This window comes from Nelumbo lutea, chromosome 1 (assembly GCF_056320005.1).
Source record: "Nelumbo lutea isolate HS-2025 chromosome 1, American lotus-T2T, whole genome shotgun sequence".
NCBI lineage: Eukaryota > Viridiplantae > Streptophyta > Magnoliopsida > Proteales > Nelumbonaceae > Nelumbo > Nelumbo lutea.
In genome coordinates, this window is record NC_142684.1 from 164,249,474 (window position 1) to 164,269,442 (window position 19,969).

The following is a 19,969-nucleotide window of genomic DNA, read 5'->3' on the forward strand; positions in this document are numbered from 1 at the left end:
CCATAGTTTATTCTCACCCACATCTACCGACATTGAATTCTTGCTCTCTATTTCTCGTATGAAACCAATGGTTCAATTTTCAGTTTTGGACAAATTAGACTATGGGACATCAAATAATTGAATTGCCTTAGTCCGCAGTTGGATCAAAGTAATGGTTGTCCATGCCAACATTTAGGGCTTTTTATGGGTCGCTCTAGAGTTTGCAATCTACAAAATCAGCTGAGGTAGGGATTGTCCATAAGCCCAATATATATCTGGCCCCTATCCTGTGGGATGAAATGCATCCAAGCACATGCATTTTCAGCGTTACTTTTAAGGGCCCCTTATTTTTTTGGATTTTGAGAAGAGGAAAGTTGGTTAATTAGATTTTGATTCCTATTAATTAAGGTATTCATTTTCTTTTTTTAGATTTATCTGGGGTTCAGTTATGGTACGTGATACCCATCTCTCAAGTGGGTAATTAATTTTTTCATTTATCATTTCTTTATTTACCTAGTAAATAAAAGAACATAGATAAATACGCTTATCCAGACAAATATTTTTCAAAAACACTTACTCAAATAAATAACTTTCCAAAAAGTAAACGGGATTTTAAAATTTAGGATCAGGAATCAAGGGGTTTAAGGTTTATATGTGAAAATCAAGAGACGATCAGACGCTTTCATCAAACTATAATGGGAGCCAAGTAAAGCCCTCAAGTTTTTCGGTTTAGGCACAGTCCAGGGTCAAGCTTGGGCATGATTTGGTGAGAACAGTAATCCATCCAGCATCTCCATGATCATTCAATTTCTAACTGACAAATTCCACCAAGTCTAATGTTTGAACTTTGAAGAGAGGTGTGGAGATGGGCCAATGGACCAGCCTAACAGACTGGGCTTGGGCACAAGTTTTCCAACCAAATAGGTTTTTTTTTTGTCTGGTCGGCCTTGTAAATAACCTGGAAGCCAGAGGGATTGCTGGAGATTAGGGCGTACGTCCATTGACAGATGCCACCGTCCGCTCTGGGACCATCAATTTAACAGGCCTGTGGGTAGAAATCCAAGCAAAGCTTTGCACCTTTCTCGCTTTGTCCTATCCTTAATTGGCGTTTCTCTCAAGCCAGACTGTGTAGACATGGTTGGTCTACAGTTTATCAACTGACGTACCAACAGTAAAGAGTTGCTATTTTGAATTCATCCTCACATTTAATTTCTATCAAACATGCATATATGGACTTGACTCAACCTTACTATCTCTCACTATACTGGTGATTGGTCAAACTTTGGGTCCGCCATGCTATCCGGGATGTCCCTATATAAACCCCTCCTACTACCAGCCCATTTACAGTTGTAGATTCAATTAATTATTTATATGGGCAAATTAAAAAATATATTAAATTAAGCATTTGGCCCTTTGCTGTTCAAAGAAGGAGAAGATAAGAGGGTGGAGTCAAACAGAACATGATCCATCAAAGAACTGAGACTCAACTCATCCTCTATTCAAAAACTATTTATAGTTGGGTAAATGAATTCTGTTGTCATTATAATTTATCAAAAGTTAGGTCTTCTGTTGAATCATAAACTCTTATTAGATCATTTTTTAACCAATCCAGCTTGCATTTGCTGGGTTGTTAGACCCTTTCACTTGCACCAAAATGATCACTACTTTAGTTTGACTGGTGCAGTCATTGATCATCTGTGCACATGGCCAAACCATCAGAGTCCACTTTTGCACATATGAAATAAATGTAAATTAAGTATAGTAATGATACTATCTACAATTCTCTTAAACAGTCAAAGCGAAATTGAGGGCCCTTACTTTGGCGGGATCAGGTTAATTGGTATATATGGTTATATATTTTCTTGGCATTGTATCAAAATAATTAGACGACAAAGGACGAAGAACAATAGTGGTTAGAGAGGCAAAGGAAAATGAAGAGACGAAGCGCATACAGCAGGGCCCATGCCATCATGAGATGATGTTGAGAGAGCAAGCTCATGTTACGGTCTGTATACGCCATTGCGGCATGCAATTGTCTTCATGAAGTGGGTGAGGATTTTTGGCAAACAACATTCGTGCATGCCGGTTGCATCATTTAATTGACCTGGTCCATTACTTCCATTTCCAGCACCACCACTGTGGGGTCTTCATTTACCATCCTATCTTCAGTTCACATCTGCTGTGACCACTCCCTTATGAGTTATGAGTTTATGATCCCCCCAGTGAAACACGACGTGGACTGTCTGTATTTATTTTTTGATTTCTGATCCATTGCAGGTGTTGGAATTAGTGGGGTCGGAAGAGAGCCCTATGTGTAAGAAGGGTTTTATGACTTGGGAGAGTCCCACTTTACGGCTGCAGTCCGTCACAAGCTGTGAAACCGCCAGGTGTGTAGAGAATCGCACTGGATTCTACAGACAGAATCATAATTGGGCTTATGAAGCAGACCCGTGAACCAATGTTTTCAAGACGGGATCAGACCGGAAAAACTGGGAACCGGTCATCTGATTGGTTCCATTTTACCCCATAATCGTTTTTAACCAAAAACCATTGGTTTGACCCAGGTAGTCGAACTCTCTAATGGACTTGAACATGGAACGAACTGCAACAAAGGATTGAAAGTACAACTCAAAAGGCTGTTTAACAAGATCCGAGAATTACTTTATAAGACTCTCAAACGCAGTTAATCAGAGTGATCGGTACATCTTTCTATGCTAGAGTGGATCAGAGTATCAAACTGAACTTTTGGCCTCTGGAAGCCTCTCCAGTCAGTTTGTTGAAACCTACAATTAAAAAATAAAAAATAAAAAAATCTTGTCTTCTCTTCCTTTTTCATTAGTCATCCTTGGTTAATAAGTTTTGTTTGTTCATGAAAACAAGTTAATTAATCTTAACCTTTTATATACTTTTGGGTAAAGTAACCTTCATTAAATTACGTTGCGTGCTCGATCGGACTGCGATAGCATGGGCTAGGGCTAGCTACCCTGTCAAGAAAATTAATCTTGAGTTTGAATTATTGCTGATCTTTTACGAGAACTAGTACTAGCTCCAAGTGATAGATAAATAATAAATAAACCTATCCTTATCTCTAACTTAATTAAAATTCAATTGGAGCTTGTAGAGGAACAAAATGAGGATTGATAAGTCTTCCTTTAATTTTTAGCATGTACTGGCCTAATTAACTAGAGCAAAATAGAAGAGTATATTTCTCTGTAGGAAAGTTTGCATGGTTTATCGGGAAACAAAAGGCAGAGTTTGAGTATATATGCTTCTCTGTGAAAAAAGGTTCTCTTTGATGTATGCAGTAGAGCATCGATCTTCTCTATATAATAACTGGAGGTTTAATTTAGATCAATTTTAATCAAAGCTGACTCCTTGTGATAGTTCAGCCATGGCTTCAGTAAGTGAGACGCTTCTACAAACCTCAAGAAATGTTTAAGGGCGTGCAAGTTGCAACTAACTAGGTTGGTAGTGGGTAGGAATAGGATATGAAGGAGGTACGGTAGCATGGAATTATATCGAAGGACTGAACCGATCGACCCACCCCTTCCCCCCAACCAGTAATTTGACTGTGGGGGCGTACACCCTATTCTTAATAAATTAAATTTGTTTGAATGAATCTGTCTGAGGCAAATCGTGTCATGGCCACAGTTGGTGGAGGGGTAAGGTGGCTAAGAACTAGTAAGTATTTCACAGAACCATGGGAAATCCTAAATTCACTGTCTCAACTTCCAATACAGAGAGGTAGCTTAGGAAATTCTAATGGTTGCGACTGAAAACCAACATATGAGAGTACTAGTATATCCAAACTTTGCTTGAATGAAGTTAATTAGGCTGCTAGAGGCTGTTCAAAATTAATTCCCAAGTACAAATGGTTTTTGTCTCTAAATGTAAGTTATAATAATACAACCATCTCTTACATTGCAAAAATTCTTTTAAGGGCCATTCTGAAATATCTTATAGTAATCTCTCTCCCTCTCCCCAACTTGTTCTGTCTTATCCCAATCCTTATTGTGAGAAAATTAAGCCGGGAGTTTTCCTCAGAAGATCGAGATTGGAACATTTTAGTTAAACAAGGATTATGAGACCTCGGTCTTATGTCCAACTCTAGTAGGACAGCCCGGCCCATATGGACCAATCTCACCATGGTCAAATGTCCTTGGACTTACTGACGATGGAGAGAACCTTGCATCCAATCAGCATAGTTGAGGGTAGTGACTGCAAATAGTGGCCCTAAGCTCCTAACATTCGGATGAAAGATAGGCAATCATGTCTACAACACCTAGCTAGGGTAACCATAACCATTTATGGTATGATAGAGATCATGTCTACCATTGTACCATATGTTTATTGAACAATGTAATTCTCTCTCTCTCCAAACGGCACTTGATAGTTCCATACTGGTATTCATGTCATCTTGGTGTCCATGTCCTTAAAATAAATGCACAAGAGGGTGAGTAAATGAGAGGGGGTGTGAGCATGATGGTGATATGTGCCGACTGTATGTCTTCCTTTTTATGATTTTATTATGCCATCCATCACTCTTTCACCAAAATAAACTATTCGGCAGTGTCTTCGATCTCTATCCCAATAGTTTCTCCCTAGCCTCCTCTCAACTTCACATCTGCACCCCCACAAGATGAGTATAGGAGATGATAAGATATCATCGGAAGATGTGTTGTGGGGGCGCAGATGTAAATTCTCATCTTCCTCCCTGTCAAATTGTCATTCATTTATTTTGTTACAGCAAGCCAACTCCTCTCACCGCGATTTCATTATTAATTTATTAATAATTTTTTAATGTCCCAATTTAATTGCCCATATGACACCCTTGACCTTTATATCTTTTGATTTATATTCTCATTTAATTAATTATGAACTAATTGAAATGGCTATAAAAACATGGTTTTATATATAACCTAATTATGCAACAGTATGGAAGAATTAGCCCTTTATACCATTGGTAGATCCTTATACTAGTTCCAATTTTGGTACTCTGGTCGGTTATTCTAGTCATATCTTATTAGTTTGATTGATCTATACACAGCACACGCTTATGCTGAACTACTGAACACTGAAGATTCACAAGAACAGCTGTGTGTGTGTGAGAGAGAGAGAGAAGTCATCTTTCAGTCAAGATATGGGTGGTGTACCGTGTACCGTGTACGTAGAATAATTTAATATTTAGACCTATTTGGGTTTCTATAATAGGGAAGATACTGATTCGCTTGGGGGATATTGGGTTACGATTCCTACACATTAAAAGCCTTTTCAAGTACTATCCCCCACTCATTCATCATTAGGGCTATAGTATTCGAATTATTAGGTTTCCTATATGTTTGATTTTGTTTTTGAAAACAAAACTTTGCTGATGTGATAGCAGGTTGTTTCCTTTTAAACAAAACCATACACACACCCACTTTAGTATTTGAGTTACAGTGGCTTCATAAACAATGTTCCTTTGTCAATAAACGTTAGATTAATTTGCTTTGCAATTACTACCCTATACACAATTAAAAGAAAACCAACCCCATTCTACTTTTTAAAATACTAGTTAAAATCAATTACAAAGAGAAAAATGCAATCAAACAAGTCATAAAATAAGGAGGGAAAGGAAAACTCAAATTTTAACTTGTTAAAAAATGCAATTTAATTGATTGAGGAATAAACAATGCGGAGGGAAATACAATATAGTGGTTGTATTAGTAGTGGATCTTGGAAGGGTGAGACAGTATTCTCTCACAGTGTAAAGTGCATTGCTGCAGAATTCTGAAATTACAGTCCCCCATAGTCTATTAGTAGCCCCCCTATAAACCACATCCTGGATTTGGCATCAATCCATGGTCATGATTCATCCTAGTACCGTGGGGCAAAGAATTCTGAGGTGGGCTGAGCAGTCATTCTCCCCATTCTCTCAATAGTAATGGCGGGATGATTTGGGGTCTTAGAGGAAGCTTTAGTGTCAATATGTGTGCATGGAGGACCGATCAAGATCTTTATTGCAAAGGATGGGGTTTAGGAACCCAACGCTTTCCTCTGTAGGTGTCTGGTACTTTGCTTCTTAGGTGTCTCTCCATCTAGTGATGAGGTTGACTGTTGGTTCTCTTCTGTGGCGGAACTTGCAATGAATAGCAATGAGAAGGCTAGAGGGGAATAAGTGCCTCATCATCTTTGCATCAGAAGAAGAGGCATGCGGAGCCTTAGGTCATGTTTGGTTCAATTCTCATTCTTACTCAAGATGAAATTCTAAAATGTACAAGAATGGGTTAAAATAGGCAGAATGAGAAAATATTACTATGAACCTAATGCTTTTTTCCTCAAAATGAATTCCTTTTAAACCGACAAGTGTTCTATGTTGCTTATTTTCATTCTTCAAAAAAAAAAAAAACAATTGTGCCAATATTCATAAACCGCTAGCCTAGGTCTCCAAAACTGTTGGCCGAGATGTTTACCAATGGATGGCCGACAGTGAATGTTTACCAATTGGCATTAGACTTGTTCATGGGCCAGATTCGAGTCAAGCTTTGCTTCTTTATAAATCAAAAATTACTAAGCCCGAGCCTAAGCTCGACTAGATTTTGAGCCCAAGCCCAACCTTATATAAAGCCCAAAGCCCAACTTTGATAAGTATCTTATAACATATTAATAATATATTATATTATATAATATTTTATACATTTAGTATATGTAATACTTTTTTGCTATTAATTTTATTATTATATAATATATATTATGTATTATTAATATATATATATATATATTATATTTCTGTTATATATTTAATATTATCTGGCTGGCCTTGAGCTCAGGTCAAGCTTATTTGGGAAAGCTCAAGACCAAGCCCGCAAGCTTCAAATTTTGTCCAAGCCTGATTTAAGACAGGCTAACCCTTCAGACTATCCAGCCCATGAACAGGTCTACTTGGCATAGATGTTTTGTAAAAGTGCTTTTATAAAATTACTTTTGTAAAAATACTTTTATAAAAGTGATTTCGTAAAAATGTTTTCATGTAAAAGTACTTTTATAAAATTACTTTCATAAGAGTACTTTTGTAAAAGTATTGTTGTGTAAAAGTACTTTCACAAAAATGCTTTCATGTAAAATTACTTTTATAAAAGTGCTTTCATAAAAGTAAACATCTATGGCATCGATTTTTTTTTTGCTAAGGTTCCTCAAAGAATGAAACTTAGCAAAATGGGCCATGATTATTTTTTATGTTGCAGGCTACTCAATTTTTGTGATATGGGACTGATTTTTCATTTTAAAAAAATGTAGCTCGTGGCAAGAACTTTGTAATCAAACACTCTAATGTTATTCATTCTAGCCCATTCTTACCTAGAATGAATAAAAATTAAAAGAATGAGACTCGAGTGCAATGAACCAAACACAGCATTGCATTCTTGAATTACCATTTTCAATGGACAGCGTTTTTTCCTTTTAATGGACATAGGTTGGTCGCTCAAAAAGGTAGAGGCGCGACTTCTGAAAATGGTGGATCACAGTCTTCGGTGTCCCTCTTTTAAACTGGCGCCCTACGGTCTTCAAGGAGATTGGAGACGCAGTTGGTGCGGTTTTATTCTGATGGCTTCGAACAACCTTGCTTTGAAAAATCTCAAATCTCTCCATTTTCTGGTTTGGAGCAGGGTTGTTCGAGATATTCCCAAAACTACAGAGCATGTGGTGAGGGGTGTTAGGTATCTACTGCAGATTGCCGTTGAGGATACCATTTGTTCAACATGGAGGGCATCCAGGATGCCCCTTGACTATTCCCCCTTCCGCTTTAATTATATAGTGATTAATAATAAGGAAAAGAGGAAGAAGAAGAAGAAGAAAGAAAGATAAATAAAAAAGAAAGAAAGAAAGAAAATACACAATAGAAAATAATACAAAAGATCTATAGTGGTTCAACAATTTATGCCAATATCTAGAAAAGATCATTCTTACAATATTCAATATTTTCAATTCAATAGAATACATTTAGTGAGCAAACTAGCTTTTATATCATTGAATTAGGCTTCTCGATGCTTTCCTAATTAGGGGTGTCAATCGGACTGGATTTGGTCCAATCCGGTCCAGTCCAATGTGAATCCATTACAAATGGACATGGTCCAATTCAGTCCAATAAATATTTTGGACCATTTTGGACTGGTCCAGAGACTGTTTAGTCTGTTCAAATTCCTGTTGATTTAGATTAGTTTCAACTCAAACTTGGTCCATAGACACCTATGTTCTTATCTTCTATCAATGGACCAGATATTAGTTCAATCCAATATAAATTCATTATGGACGGACCAGGTCCAATCCAATATATCATATTGGTCCATCCAATCTGTCCAATTCAATATATCTCTTGGTCCGTCCAATCCGTCTAAATGGATTTTGATTTGGACAGAATCCAACCCAAAACCGGTCCATTGACACCCCTACTCCTAATTAAGTAGAATTCACATCAGCACTCCATGGGTGCCCCACAACACATCCCAACCAAAATGGCAGGATGTGAACTCACTCAATTACAACTCATATGCTGATTAGGCTGCCTGTAGAGCACCCCCTTCCCCCACCCCCCCCCTCCCAATATATAAATAATTAAAGAAATTTTAAATCTCCCATTCAAAAGTTAACTTCTTTTAACATCCGGGTAATGAAACAGTTTTAAGTTATCAACACCGAAAAAGTGGAAATGACATTAATGTTATCACTACAACTACTTCGTTAAAAGTATTAAACTTCAATTTCGTTATTATATGCCTAAAACAATTTGTCTTACTATGTATAATACTAGCAGTATCAATGCGATGCATGGGATTTATTAAGCAAAAGTGAAACAATAGAAATAAATAAGAGTAGATGATTTTTTTATATTTTAATGTTTTAAATAATTAATAATTATTTATGTTTTACATACTATTTTTAATAATTTTTTTACAATACAAAAATAGCAATAATTAATTTCAACTAAATTAATATTCTAACTTCTAATAAATAACAATAATTATTTTTGGTATTTAGTGATATGAAAACACTAATAACCCACTCCCAAAGTCGATGGTTGTGGAATTAGAATCTGCATCTATGCTGGAACGAACCAATTAACCTACCAACTGAGCCACCCCTCAATTGCTTAATAAAAAACAATAGTTTAATCTCCAATAATTATTAAAATTTATAGTCAAAATACATAATTATTGAAAAATAAATTTATAACAAAAATACATTAAATATTGAAAATATATTAAACTAATAAAAAAATAGTGTAATCTCACTTATAGTTTAATCTCTAATAAATATTAATTAGTAAATTATAAGGAAAATGCATAATTACAGAAAATAAATTTATAACAAAAATACAATAAATCCAATAAATTAGATTTCAAAAAGTTGAATAACAACAATTTAATCTCTAATAATTATTGAAAATTTACTACTAAGTAACAAAACGAAAATATATCTATACATAATTGTTGAAAATATATTTATCACAAAAATACAATAAATATTGATTTTAGTATATAAAAATATATAATAGATATAGATAAAGACTTTAAAACTATTATTAATAAATACTAATTTTTTTAGAAACAATCCTCTAGAATTATTAATTTATGTAAGTGAAATAATGTTTTTATTATTACTAGAATAATAATTGTAATTTTTATCCTATTTTTGATATCCTTTAAAGTAATTTTTTAAATCATTAAGTATTCTTGTTGTTTGGAAGTTTCAGTTCCATTGAATTATTTAATCTATTTTTCATTAGTTCAATAATATTTAAATATTTTGAAATTATTTATATTTTATATTTTTATTATCAAATATTATTAAATATACTATAATTATTTTTGAGTCTTAATAAATTTTTTAAGTTACTACATAATTTTTTTTATTTAGTCTACTTTTGATTGTTCAAATAATATTTAAAATATGATTTAGGTATTAAACTTTTGATATTTAAAATATTCAAAATTTAGTTATTTAAATTTTTAAAATATTATTGAGTTATGAAATTCAATAATCCATAAAATCATAATTTATATTGTTATTACATAATTTCATTATCAATTTTATAACTATATGAAATTATTAATAATCCAAACATTATGAAATATATTATAATTACTTTTGTGTTTTTAATAAATATTTTAAATTTATTACATAACTTTTTTTATAATATTTAAATAATTTTAAAAACAAAACTTATTTTGAAATTAAATTTTATTACTTTATGGTTATAATAATAATGTTAATTAATTATTATGTTTTATTACTTTAGCTTTATATTTGTTTTATTGTATGAATTATATTTTCTCTTATTAGTATTTTAGATTTTTTTACACATCTTATTTCAATGTTTAATTTTTAATTTAAATTATTTTTTGAAAAAAGTTTTGACTTAAACATTAATATTTTAATACATTAATGAAAAATTAAATGCATGTTGATGGATGGGGTTTACTCATCTAGCTAGGTATTGTCTATAATCATGAATTCAAGGAGATTTTTGTGAAATGGTGATCAATGGAATTTCATTTTTTTTTTCTGAATTTCCATCCAATTGTCTCATGGGACCTGCATTTTTATTTTCTTTTATTTTTTATCCATCCAACATACCACAAACAGGAGTTCTTCTGGTGTTGTAATATGATGCTACCAAGGTCCCAGCTTGTACAGCCACTTGAACAGTTGGAAGCTACATGGAATGATCATTTGCTTTAATTTTGAATTTGGATGCATAAATTCATTTAGTTGTGGACCTCAGATAAGGCGATTTAGGCCATGTTTGGTTCAATTCTTGTTCTTTCTCATTCTTACCCAAGCTGAAATTATAAAATAGAAAAGTATGGATAAAAATTGGCAGAATGAGAAAACATTGCCATGAACCAAACACTTTTTTCCTAAAAATGAATTCTTTTCAGACTAACAAGTGTCATATGTTACTCTTTCTCATTCATAAAAAAAAATTGTCAATATTTAGAAACCGCTAGCCTAGGTCTCCAATAGTCAATGTTTACCAATTGGCATATATGTTTTACAAAAGTACTTTCATAAAAATTATTTTTTAAAAGTACTTTTGTAAAAGTGCTTTTATAAAAGTACTTTCAAAAAAACACTTTTAGAAATGTACTTTCGTAAAAGTGCTTTTATAAAAGTGCTTTCCTAAAAGTATTTTTGTAAAGGTGCTTTCCTAAAAGTTCTTTCGTAAAAGCTCTTCCATAAAAGTACTTTCGTAAAAGTACTTTCATAAAAGTATTTTCATAAAAGTGTTTTTATAGAAGTGCTTTCATAAAAGTACTTTCGTAAATAGGTAGAGTTCCCTCAATGAATGAAATGAGCAAGATGGGGCATGACTATTTTTTATGCTACAGGCTAGTTAATTTTTGTGCTATGGGGCTGATTTTTTATTCTAAAAAGAATGTGGCCATTGGCAAGAATTTTGTAACCAAATACTCTAATGTTACTCATTCTTGTCCATTATTGTCTAAAATGAATAGGAATTAAGAGAATGAGCCCCAAAGCAGTGAACCAAACATGGTCTTAGGTATCATTCTTTTCGGTCCTGGTTCTTATTGTATTAGGATTTATTTCCCAATGGACAGGTATTATGTATCCAAATAAAAAATAAACTTATTGAAAATTTCTTAAGATATTTGGACCTAGCTCATGCAATATTTTCTTGTGACTAATTCTTCTAGATGGGATTGGGAGCCACCTCTGGTGCAATAACCTCTTAGACGAGTACTCAAGAATGATTGGTCCTCGCTAGCTATAAGATGCCAGTTTGGATATATATACAGACCTAACCGTTGCTATTTCTTTTGCATGGAATGGCCATTCTCATACCCAGATCCTGCATTCTCAATGTTTTTTTTTTTTTTTTTTTTTTTTGCAGGTAAAGTTTCTTGTTGTATTATCAATTCAAAGCTTGTACATCAAAATAATCTAGAACATTGTGTCTTTCTATTTTTCCATGAAAACAAACTTTGTACACTAAGTGGTGAAATAGTTTGTTTTTTGTATGAGGGATATATACAAATTCTATTGACTGAAAGTGTTGTGTCTTAGCTTGAATGGTACCCCATTAAAGCTGATCCACACATGAGCGATCAAGAGAATGGTTCTTGAGTTTTTTGACCAGTCCTTCAGTATCTAAGCTGACTAGTAAATGATTGCAATTGTGACAGATTGTTGATTCGAAACCTTGAATTATAGCTCTAATTTCTGCATCATTGCTCCCATTTGCTTTGCATGTTATTCCTTGTGCTTCCAGGATTGCTTTTGATTTTGAACCCTTGAGTACATATCTAATTCCTGCATGACCTAATTTTTCATCAAATGAGCCGTCTGTGAACAAAGTAAATGAGGGAGTGGCCGGATTCGACCTTGTGTTGGGGGTGCTCATTCTCTTCTTTTGCAGTTTCTGAATATTCTTTGAGGATGTTACAAGCTGATTCAATGATTCTCAAGGGGTGAATTTTTTTCTTTTGATATATCCATTGATTCCTTGCTTCCCATAACTTGTATAGTATCACCTGGAATTTGGAGACAATGTAGAACCATTTTGAAAGATACTGATGAAATGATTTATCTCTAATGTATTCTGGGTTTACTCCTATTTTAGCATGACATCAGAATACTCTAGCCAGAGGGCATTAAAAAAACTAATGGTGAAATGATTCAATTTCTTATAAATATATAACACATAACATATCTTGCTCTTGGAGCCGGGCCTTGCATTTTTCTTTTGTTTTGATACCCACATGTTATACAATATAGCATTTGTTTTGATATCCCCGTGTTATATAATATAGCATGTCTTGCTCAATGTAAATTCTTGAGTGTTATATAATATAGCTAGCTAGGCCTTAGTCAACTAACAATTGCTCATAGTGTAAATTAAATCAAGGAAAAGCTATTGTGGCGATCGAATGAATAGGTGATCAGCTTTTAATTTTAATTTTTTTTCGTAAAAGTAGGTGATTATAGCACAGGATTGATGCATAATAAATTAAAGGGGTATTTTCATGATTCTTCGTTGAATTGAAAGATGACGTGAGTCGTGCGATGAGATACTACTCATCACTATTTAGTGTCTGACTTAGCTAAGTAGAGCTGTAAATGTTGAAGGCTGAGAAGGCAGAAAATATCTGTCGCTGTTTAAGGAAAGAGCCATCATCCAACTGAGGACCATACATTGTCGGGAACATGCAAGATAACAGGCATCGGAAAACACGCCCAAAGACGACCAAAACACCACTTGAATCATTGACAAGTGAGGGGTGGTTGCAGACTCAAGGACGAATGAACAAAGATTGCTTATTATCCCCATCTTCTTTCTTTCTTTCTTCTAAAAAAAATATTTAAAGAATCCTTTCAGATGTTATTTCTGGACCTGAACCTGTGGGATTATTGTAAGCATTTATAGACTGTTTTAATTCCTTGCACAATAAGTACTGATTTTCTTGTGGTTTAGCACCAATTAACCATTTAAAATTGATGGGACCACTCCCCATGGTTAACAAAGTAAAGGAATGGTCATTTCAGGATTCATTCAAGAGCTACTTTCTTTCTTTTCTTTCCCCTACTAACAATCGGAAATAATGAATCCTTTTTGAGAAAGAAGTGGGTTGGAATGTTAGGAAAAACTCATTATAAAGGAAATTAAATACTTTTCACAGGCTTAGAGAAAATATATAATTCCAAATATGATGCAACCAAACATGTTATTTGTCTTGCAAATTTGGTTTATGATGCACATGGGCTGCCTAGGTGATTCTCTATTTGATTTACTTCAAATTCAATATTTTAATTAGTCTAAAATTATAGTAATTAATATAAAATGAATCATGAAATACTTAGCTAGCTAGGGGTCATTGCTTGGTGCAGTGATAAAATTTCAGGCTGACAAGTCTAAGAACTCAAGTTCCAGTCTGAGAGGGAGCAAGATTTTATTGGAGAGATCAAATCACATCTCCTGTAACTTGTCATTGGGAGATGTTCCCAATACACGGTTGAGATGAGCTGTGGGGTGCCATGTAAACTCTATTTTGGATTGAGATATTGCTCGTCCCACTTTCCTGCGTAACCTTTTGGTGCAAGATTCGCTTTTATGTAACTTAGTTTTCATTGAGTAAGAAAGAGGAGCCACTTTGAAAGAAAAAAAAAAAAAAAAACAAAGATAAGGCCCATATCCAGCCCACCCCTCCCAAAAATACCTTGGATAGCTGTGACCAACACATTGGATAATTATGACTAACTCATGAAAATTCTTTTCTCTTAAATATTGCGATTATGTATTAAGAACCCAATGATTTTGATGGGCATGTCTGTATATGAACTGTCTTATAATTCTAATTACAAATAGTAACCTGATTTGATAATTACCCTACTACTTCTTCCTGGATGAAATCTTGATTTAATCAAGTATATTTATAGGGTTCGACTATGATTTCGAAAAGATATGATATCTAAAAAACTTTTTATTAATCAGTTGAAATCATAAACATGATAGCCAATCAGGTATTATTTATCAAAATTTATGAATGGATTTTGATTAGTCAAAACTCTTCCTGTATACCATATATTTTTCCCATCATATACTTTCCCTTTAAAACATTTAACGCAATACAAACACCAATTGCCTTTTTTATGGTGGGGACTGGGGAGGAATAAATATAGAATTAATTATTCAGAGACCAGCTTATTTTAAGGAAAATAAAAATAATTCTTTTCTTTACACGTGCACCATCATGTTATCCACGTGTCACAATAGTGTATCCCATATATACTTGGTTTTTCTTGATAAATGTCTAGCAAGTTAGTATCAGGACACTAATTAAATGGAATTATTCACAAGGTGGTCTTCATTTCTTTGCGAAAAGTCATTTACCAAAATATAAAATCGAGAGAAATCACAAGAAGGCCATCCATGCATATATAGATTAATTACACTCTTGAAGTAGCCTAACATAACGAGAGAGAGAAACAACATACTATAGGGAATATCAACTTGAAGCAGAAAATTTCATGCCGAATTACGATAGGAAAGAAAAATGAGTTCAAGGAGTTAGAAATTAAATCATCAAAACAGTGAGCAGTAATGGAATCTAATATTGAATAATCTCATTACACTAGTGTAAATTAAAGTTGCACCCTGTATATCTAATCGTTCTATTCACCTGTATATCTTGATCGCCATGACTGTTTCTCCCTAGTATTAGATTAGATCTACATGCTACTGACATGAACTAATATTAGTACAAGATCGATATGATAACCATTTAAACAATCATCAAGAAACAGTGATGATGCCTGCACAAAGTTGTATAAGAGAGAATACATTAGGAGTATCCAAGTCGAAGCTCTAAATCCAAATCCTCCTTTGAGTCTCCATGGGGACCTATCTCCAGATCCAGCCTAACAATCTCCGCCATCTTCAGAATCTTACGCTCATCTTCCTGTAGAAAACCGTTTGATTCTCCAACCCCAAAGAAAGGTTTCATGGTTTCAGTTTTACTTTGTGCAATATCTCCACCCTTGGAGCTCCAAGGATCAAGAGGAGAACCAGCACTCCTCATTTTCAGCTCATCATCAGAAGATGCAGAAATGGGTGAAGAGAAACAAGAAAAATAGTTAGGTGAAAGCAATGGAGGAACTCTGTAAGTGCATGAAGGGAGCCTAGTAGACTGAGATGGCAATAAGAAATTAGGGTCGGCATTAGGGTTAGGTTTGAGTTCAGAACCATCCCATGGAGGTGACTCTGTCAATCTGGCTCTATCCCTCCTGTGAACATTCATATGTCCCCCGAGAGCTTGAGCCGACTTAAACTCCCTTTTACAAAAGCTACACGTATATGATCTTGGAGGCCATGAAAACCCACCTAAGTAATCTCCTCCAAGACAGTAGTATTCATTGTTATTTGTAAGGCTTATACGATCTACGCCAGTGTCTTTGATGTCATTCAACCTGCTTCTCTCCATGGATGCTTTTGGTTCAATCCAATCAAACAAGACCAGAACAAGAACACCAGATGCTTTATTTTAATTTGAATCAAGTCAAGTAGAGAAAAGAAAGAAAACCCATCTATCAAAAGTTAAATACAAGAAAGAAGATGATGAGCAAAAAAATAAAATAAAATAGGAGTCACTGACCTGTGAAAATTGTTGTGGAGTTGTGAAGGGTCTCAGGGAGTAGTGATAATTAGAGTTGCAGCAATGCCCATCAAATTCTAAGCCAGAAAGTGAAAACCCCATTGATGGGTTCTTGCTATATCTGCAGATGTCTATTACCACATTTAGTTATTACTTGGTGAATGTAGAACCTTTTAGTCTGCCAGGTTATACCGTTTGCCAAATCGAATTAACCTGAGATCTAGTAGCTAGGTCTCTCTTGGTCCTTTTTGAATTGTATGTCACAGATCCTTACTTCCTTATTCAATATCAGACAAGTGTTTCCCTTTAAATTGCTAAGTGCTTTCTCCAAAAACTTTATTATCCACAGTAAACCGTTATTTAGTTTATACATATCAAGAAAATCTATTTTGTATGTACAAATTAAACTTTGTTCATTTTCCTTTTCGGGGGGGTTGAGATTATTAATTCATAGAAATTTGTTTAAATTATCTGACGACTTTTGAGATTTACAACATGATTTTTGAAGTTTGATCTGATCAAACTGCATCATGGGCATCTAATCAAAAACTTTTTTTTTTTGGGCACAATAAATTAAAGCACATGGATCGATCAAGAATAAAGGCAAAACCTAGTTCATATATCTTCCACGTGGCTAATATTTCCCATGAGCAAGTACGTATTTGTGGGGCTTATTTCGCCTTTAAAATGGGTGCTTCATGATGAAATTACAGATTAACCAACCTTTCAAACTGTAATCCTGAGATGGATCTGAAATTAAATGCACCTTTGTGCCAAGAAATCTCGGGATCGGCCAATATTCAAGTTTATAAGTAAAAATGTGATTTCAATTCAATATGCAATTACTGTTTCTAAGGTTACATCAGACCATTGTTTCATGAGTAATCTTTAAACAAACTTTTGTGTGTTTGTTGGAGTGGATTGTAAGAGAGAGAGAGAGAGAGAGAGAGAGCATTAATGAAAGCAACATGACTGGGTGCAATTTCTATATTGCCAAAATAGAGAATTTTGTTGTAGAGATGGTCCTGATGTATAGTAGAACAATGAAAGAAAGACAGACAAACGAGAGTATCTAAAAGTGAGTTATGTACTCACCATTATCATATTATCACATTGGAGGAAAAAGATAAGGAGTTGCATTAAAGATGAGAAAAAGAGACAAAATCCTTCGAGATTTACTAGTGAGTTGATGACCAATTAGATGAACCCTTTTCCTGCCAAACATCACAGACACAGAGCTTTGACAGGGTTGTATGGCCCAAGGAACCGGGATTACCCGCCGAACAAAACGTTGCCTTCTCCTCCACACTATTCTCGTAGATTGGATGAGATGGATATCTCTCTCATGTGGCCTGCCACCTCGTGAAAAGCTAGCTCCAAATCCAATTCCAAGTTTTGCGCTTGCCAGATCTGGCATTTACACAAAGATTGACAAAAGAGAAAATTTAACTACCCAATTCGAGACAGACTCATCTTAAGTTCATAGCTATTGGCGATTGATTGCAGATATGTAGCAGCTGGGACTTGGGAGAATCAACCCTTTGCCATTTGGTTGCTGGTGTCTTATCGGCTAGCACATACATTCCACCACCTAATGAGATTCTCCCTCTCTCTCCTGTTGCCATTGATATGGAAATGGGTCAAATGTAATGCCTACTGAGATCGATTTAAATATGATCTTGATATTGGCTTTTTTTACGGGAAACTTTCAAACGTATCATTGCAGTGTCCAAATTTTTTAAAATATCAAAACTACTCTTGAAAACAAAACACTTTCATTGTCTTTTACCTTAAAACTGAACCATATTAACACCGACCCAACAATTGGATTGACTTGATAAGGGAATTAATGAATTTGAACCCATGAACACCAAGTGCGCGTACCGTCCAATGGTGTCAATGTTCGGCGATTGTAAAGGAGAATTCAGTGTTTGTGACATGCTGAAACGTGCTTCATTGAACAACATGATGAGTTCTATATTTAGACGCCAATATGAGTTGAGTTCCTTGTTTAAGTAAATCGACGAACTAAGCAGACTTGTCAAAAGATCCGAGTAAGATGTTCCAAGCTTGTTCCTGATGATGCGTGATATGGCAGTTCCCTACTAGCAGGTGACTCGGATGCTGAGCTGGAGAATTCCTTGATGGGGAGTGACTCAACTGCCAAACTGAGTAAGGTTGAGCTAGGAGGTATCTTGGTTGTCAAGCTAAGTTAATCGGTGAATTGTATAGTTCTTTGGGGAGACCTGTAGGGAAACAGTATTAGAGTGCCCGGGTTGCTTTTACCTGGGTGGGCGTTCCGATGCTTTAGTCAGCGAGTTTGAAGTTTTAGAGGGAATTAAAATGCTAGAAGGTCAGAGTATGCAAGAGCTGAATCGTGCCTACCTTCTCTCAAGAAAGTGATGCCTTTATATAGGTGTGAGGGGCTGGAAACCACTTGTAACGGGTCCGATATTCCCTGAGAGTTGCTCCCGCTATGTTCAAAGAGAATATCTCTATCAGGTACGTGATCCACGCAAAGGGCTAAGGTCCATCCGATCAACTCTAATGTGGATGATGCAGGTAGGTGGGCTTAATGGTCAAGCGTTGTTATTTCCAAAGAATTGGGACTTGATAACGGGCTTAAAGAGTAAATCAGCGAGCACATCTCATAGGTCGCTAGTTGTGCCCACGTCAACTCAACCGGTACTCGGAGGAGGTTGCTCCTTACACCGAGGTCCTTTAGGTCAGCCAGGTCGAGGTACTATAGGTCGGCCCTAGACGATGTGCTACTAGCTGCTCTGTCGAGGTGATATGCTTACTCAGTGCTGAAGTGTCATGCCCATGATGCTGCAGTGTCATGCCCATGTGCTACTAGCTGCTCTGTCGTGATGTCATTCGAATGACCAAATTACCCTTTATCAATTTCCCCCCACTCCCGAGTCGACGTTAGCTCAGCGAAGAGAGTAGCTCACAATCGCCTCTCTCAGTCTAGTAATTTGTTTGGCCAATCTCGTTCGCCCAACTCTGCTCAAAGACGGGCGAGGCTACAGCGAGGTTTGAATTTTTTAAATTTAGGTGAGCACACAAGTTAGGTGCAAAAAATTTAAATTCAAATCACACCACGCACAGTGCAGTCTTTTCGACCATCGATTCGCCAATAGGGCACCATAGCCATCAATTTTCCTCACTAGCAAGCTATAAATAGGGGGATCCCCAATGGTGTCCCACTTGAACTGTTATGAGATTTTCGCCGAGGGAGAGGGTGATCAGTTAGAGGAGATTTCCGTTAGGGGAATTGCTATTAGGTCACCGATTGAAGCTTGCCTGCCATCAATTCTTGTTTCCCGAAAAGTTGGTGAGTCCTCCTTTCGTTTTGTCAACATGTCTTCAGGCGGTTCTGAAGGGAGGTCATTTAACTTACCTTGGGTTCAGGAGGGGACCTCAATGCAAGATTGGTGAGGCTCTCATGTCGGGACCTCGACGTCTCATCAGGAGCCTGAGGTTACCCCGTTCGGCCCTAGCAAGATGAGCGGGGAAGAGATAGCTAATTTGATTTCTACCTTCCAAATTCCCACCAAGCTCAACTACATCCAGCCCGTTCCAAATCAATTCAAGTGGAGCCACGACTGAGGTGAGACTTGTGTCTTTGAGGAGGCGTTGGTCATTGGCCTCTTTTTTCCTCTGCACCCTTTCATTCCTAAGGTGCTTTCTTTTTTTATGGTGTCTCCTTGCGGTAGCTCCACCCCAATGTGCCCTATTGCTTCTATGCCTTTCCGTTGTGGTCCATACACTTCTAACATACCTCGCTTCATCCCCAATATCAATGTTTCTGTCCTTAACCGCCTTAGAGACCCCCTGGT

The 19,969-nt window shown here is 35.6% G+C and overlaps 1 protein-coding gene across 2 annotated transcripts; it reads right to left on the reverse strand.

Annotated features, from left to right (window-relative positions):
* Positions 1-15,049: 15,049 nt before the first annotated feature.
* LOC148878886 (transcriptional regulator SUPERMAN-like) lies at positions 15,050-16,385 on the reverse strand. 2 transcript variants are annotated; one of them, XM_088967009.1, is made up of 2 exons: positions 16,128-16,385; positions 15,050-15,961 (listed from the first exon to the last, which is right to left on the reverse strand). In XM_088967009.1, exon 2 carries the CDS (start codon positions 15,954-15,956, stop codon positions 15,318-15,320), a length of 639 nt encoding a protein of 212 aa, XP_088823135.1. In that variant the 5' UTR covers positions 15,957-15,961; positions 16,128-16,385; the 3' UTR covers positions 15,050-15,317. The 2 variants fall into 2 exon arrangements, with proteins under 2 accessions (XP_088823135.1, XP_088823201.1); XM_088967075.1 differs by having other exon boundaries at positions 15,050-16,009.
* Between the last annotated feature and the right edge of the window lie 3,584 nt (positions 16,386-19,969).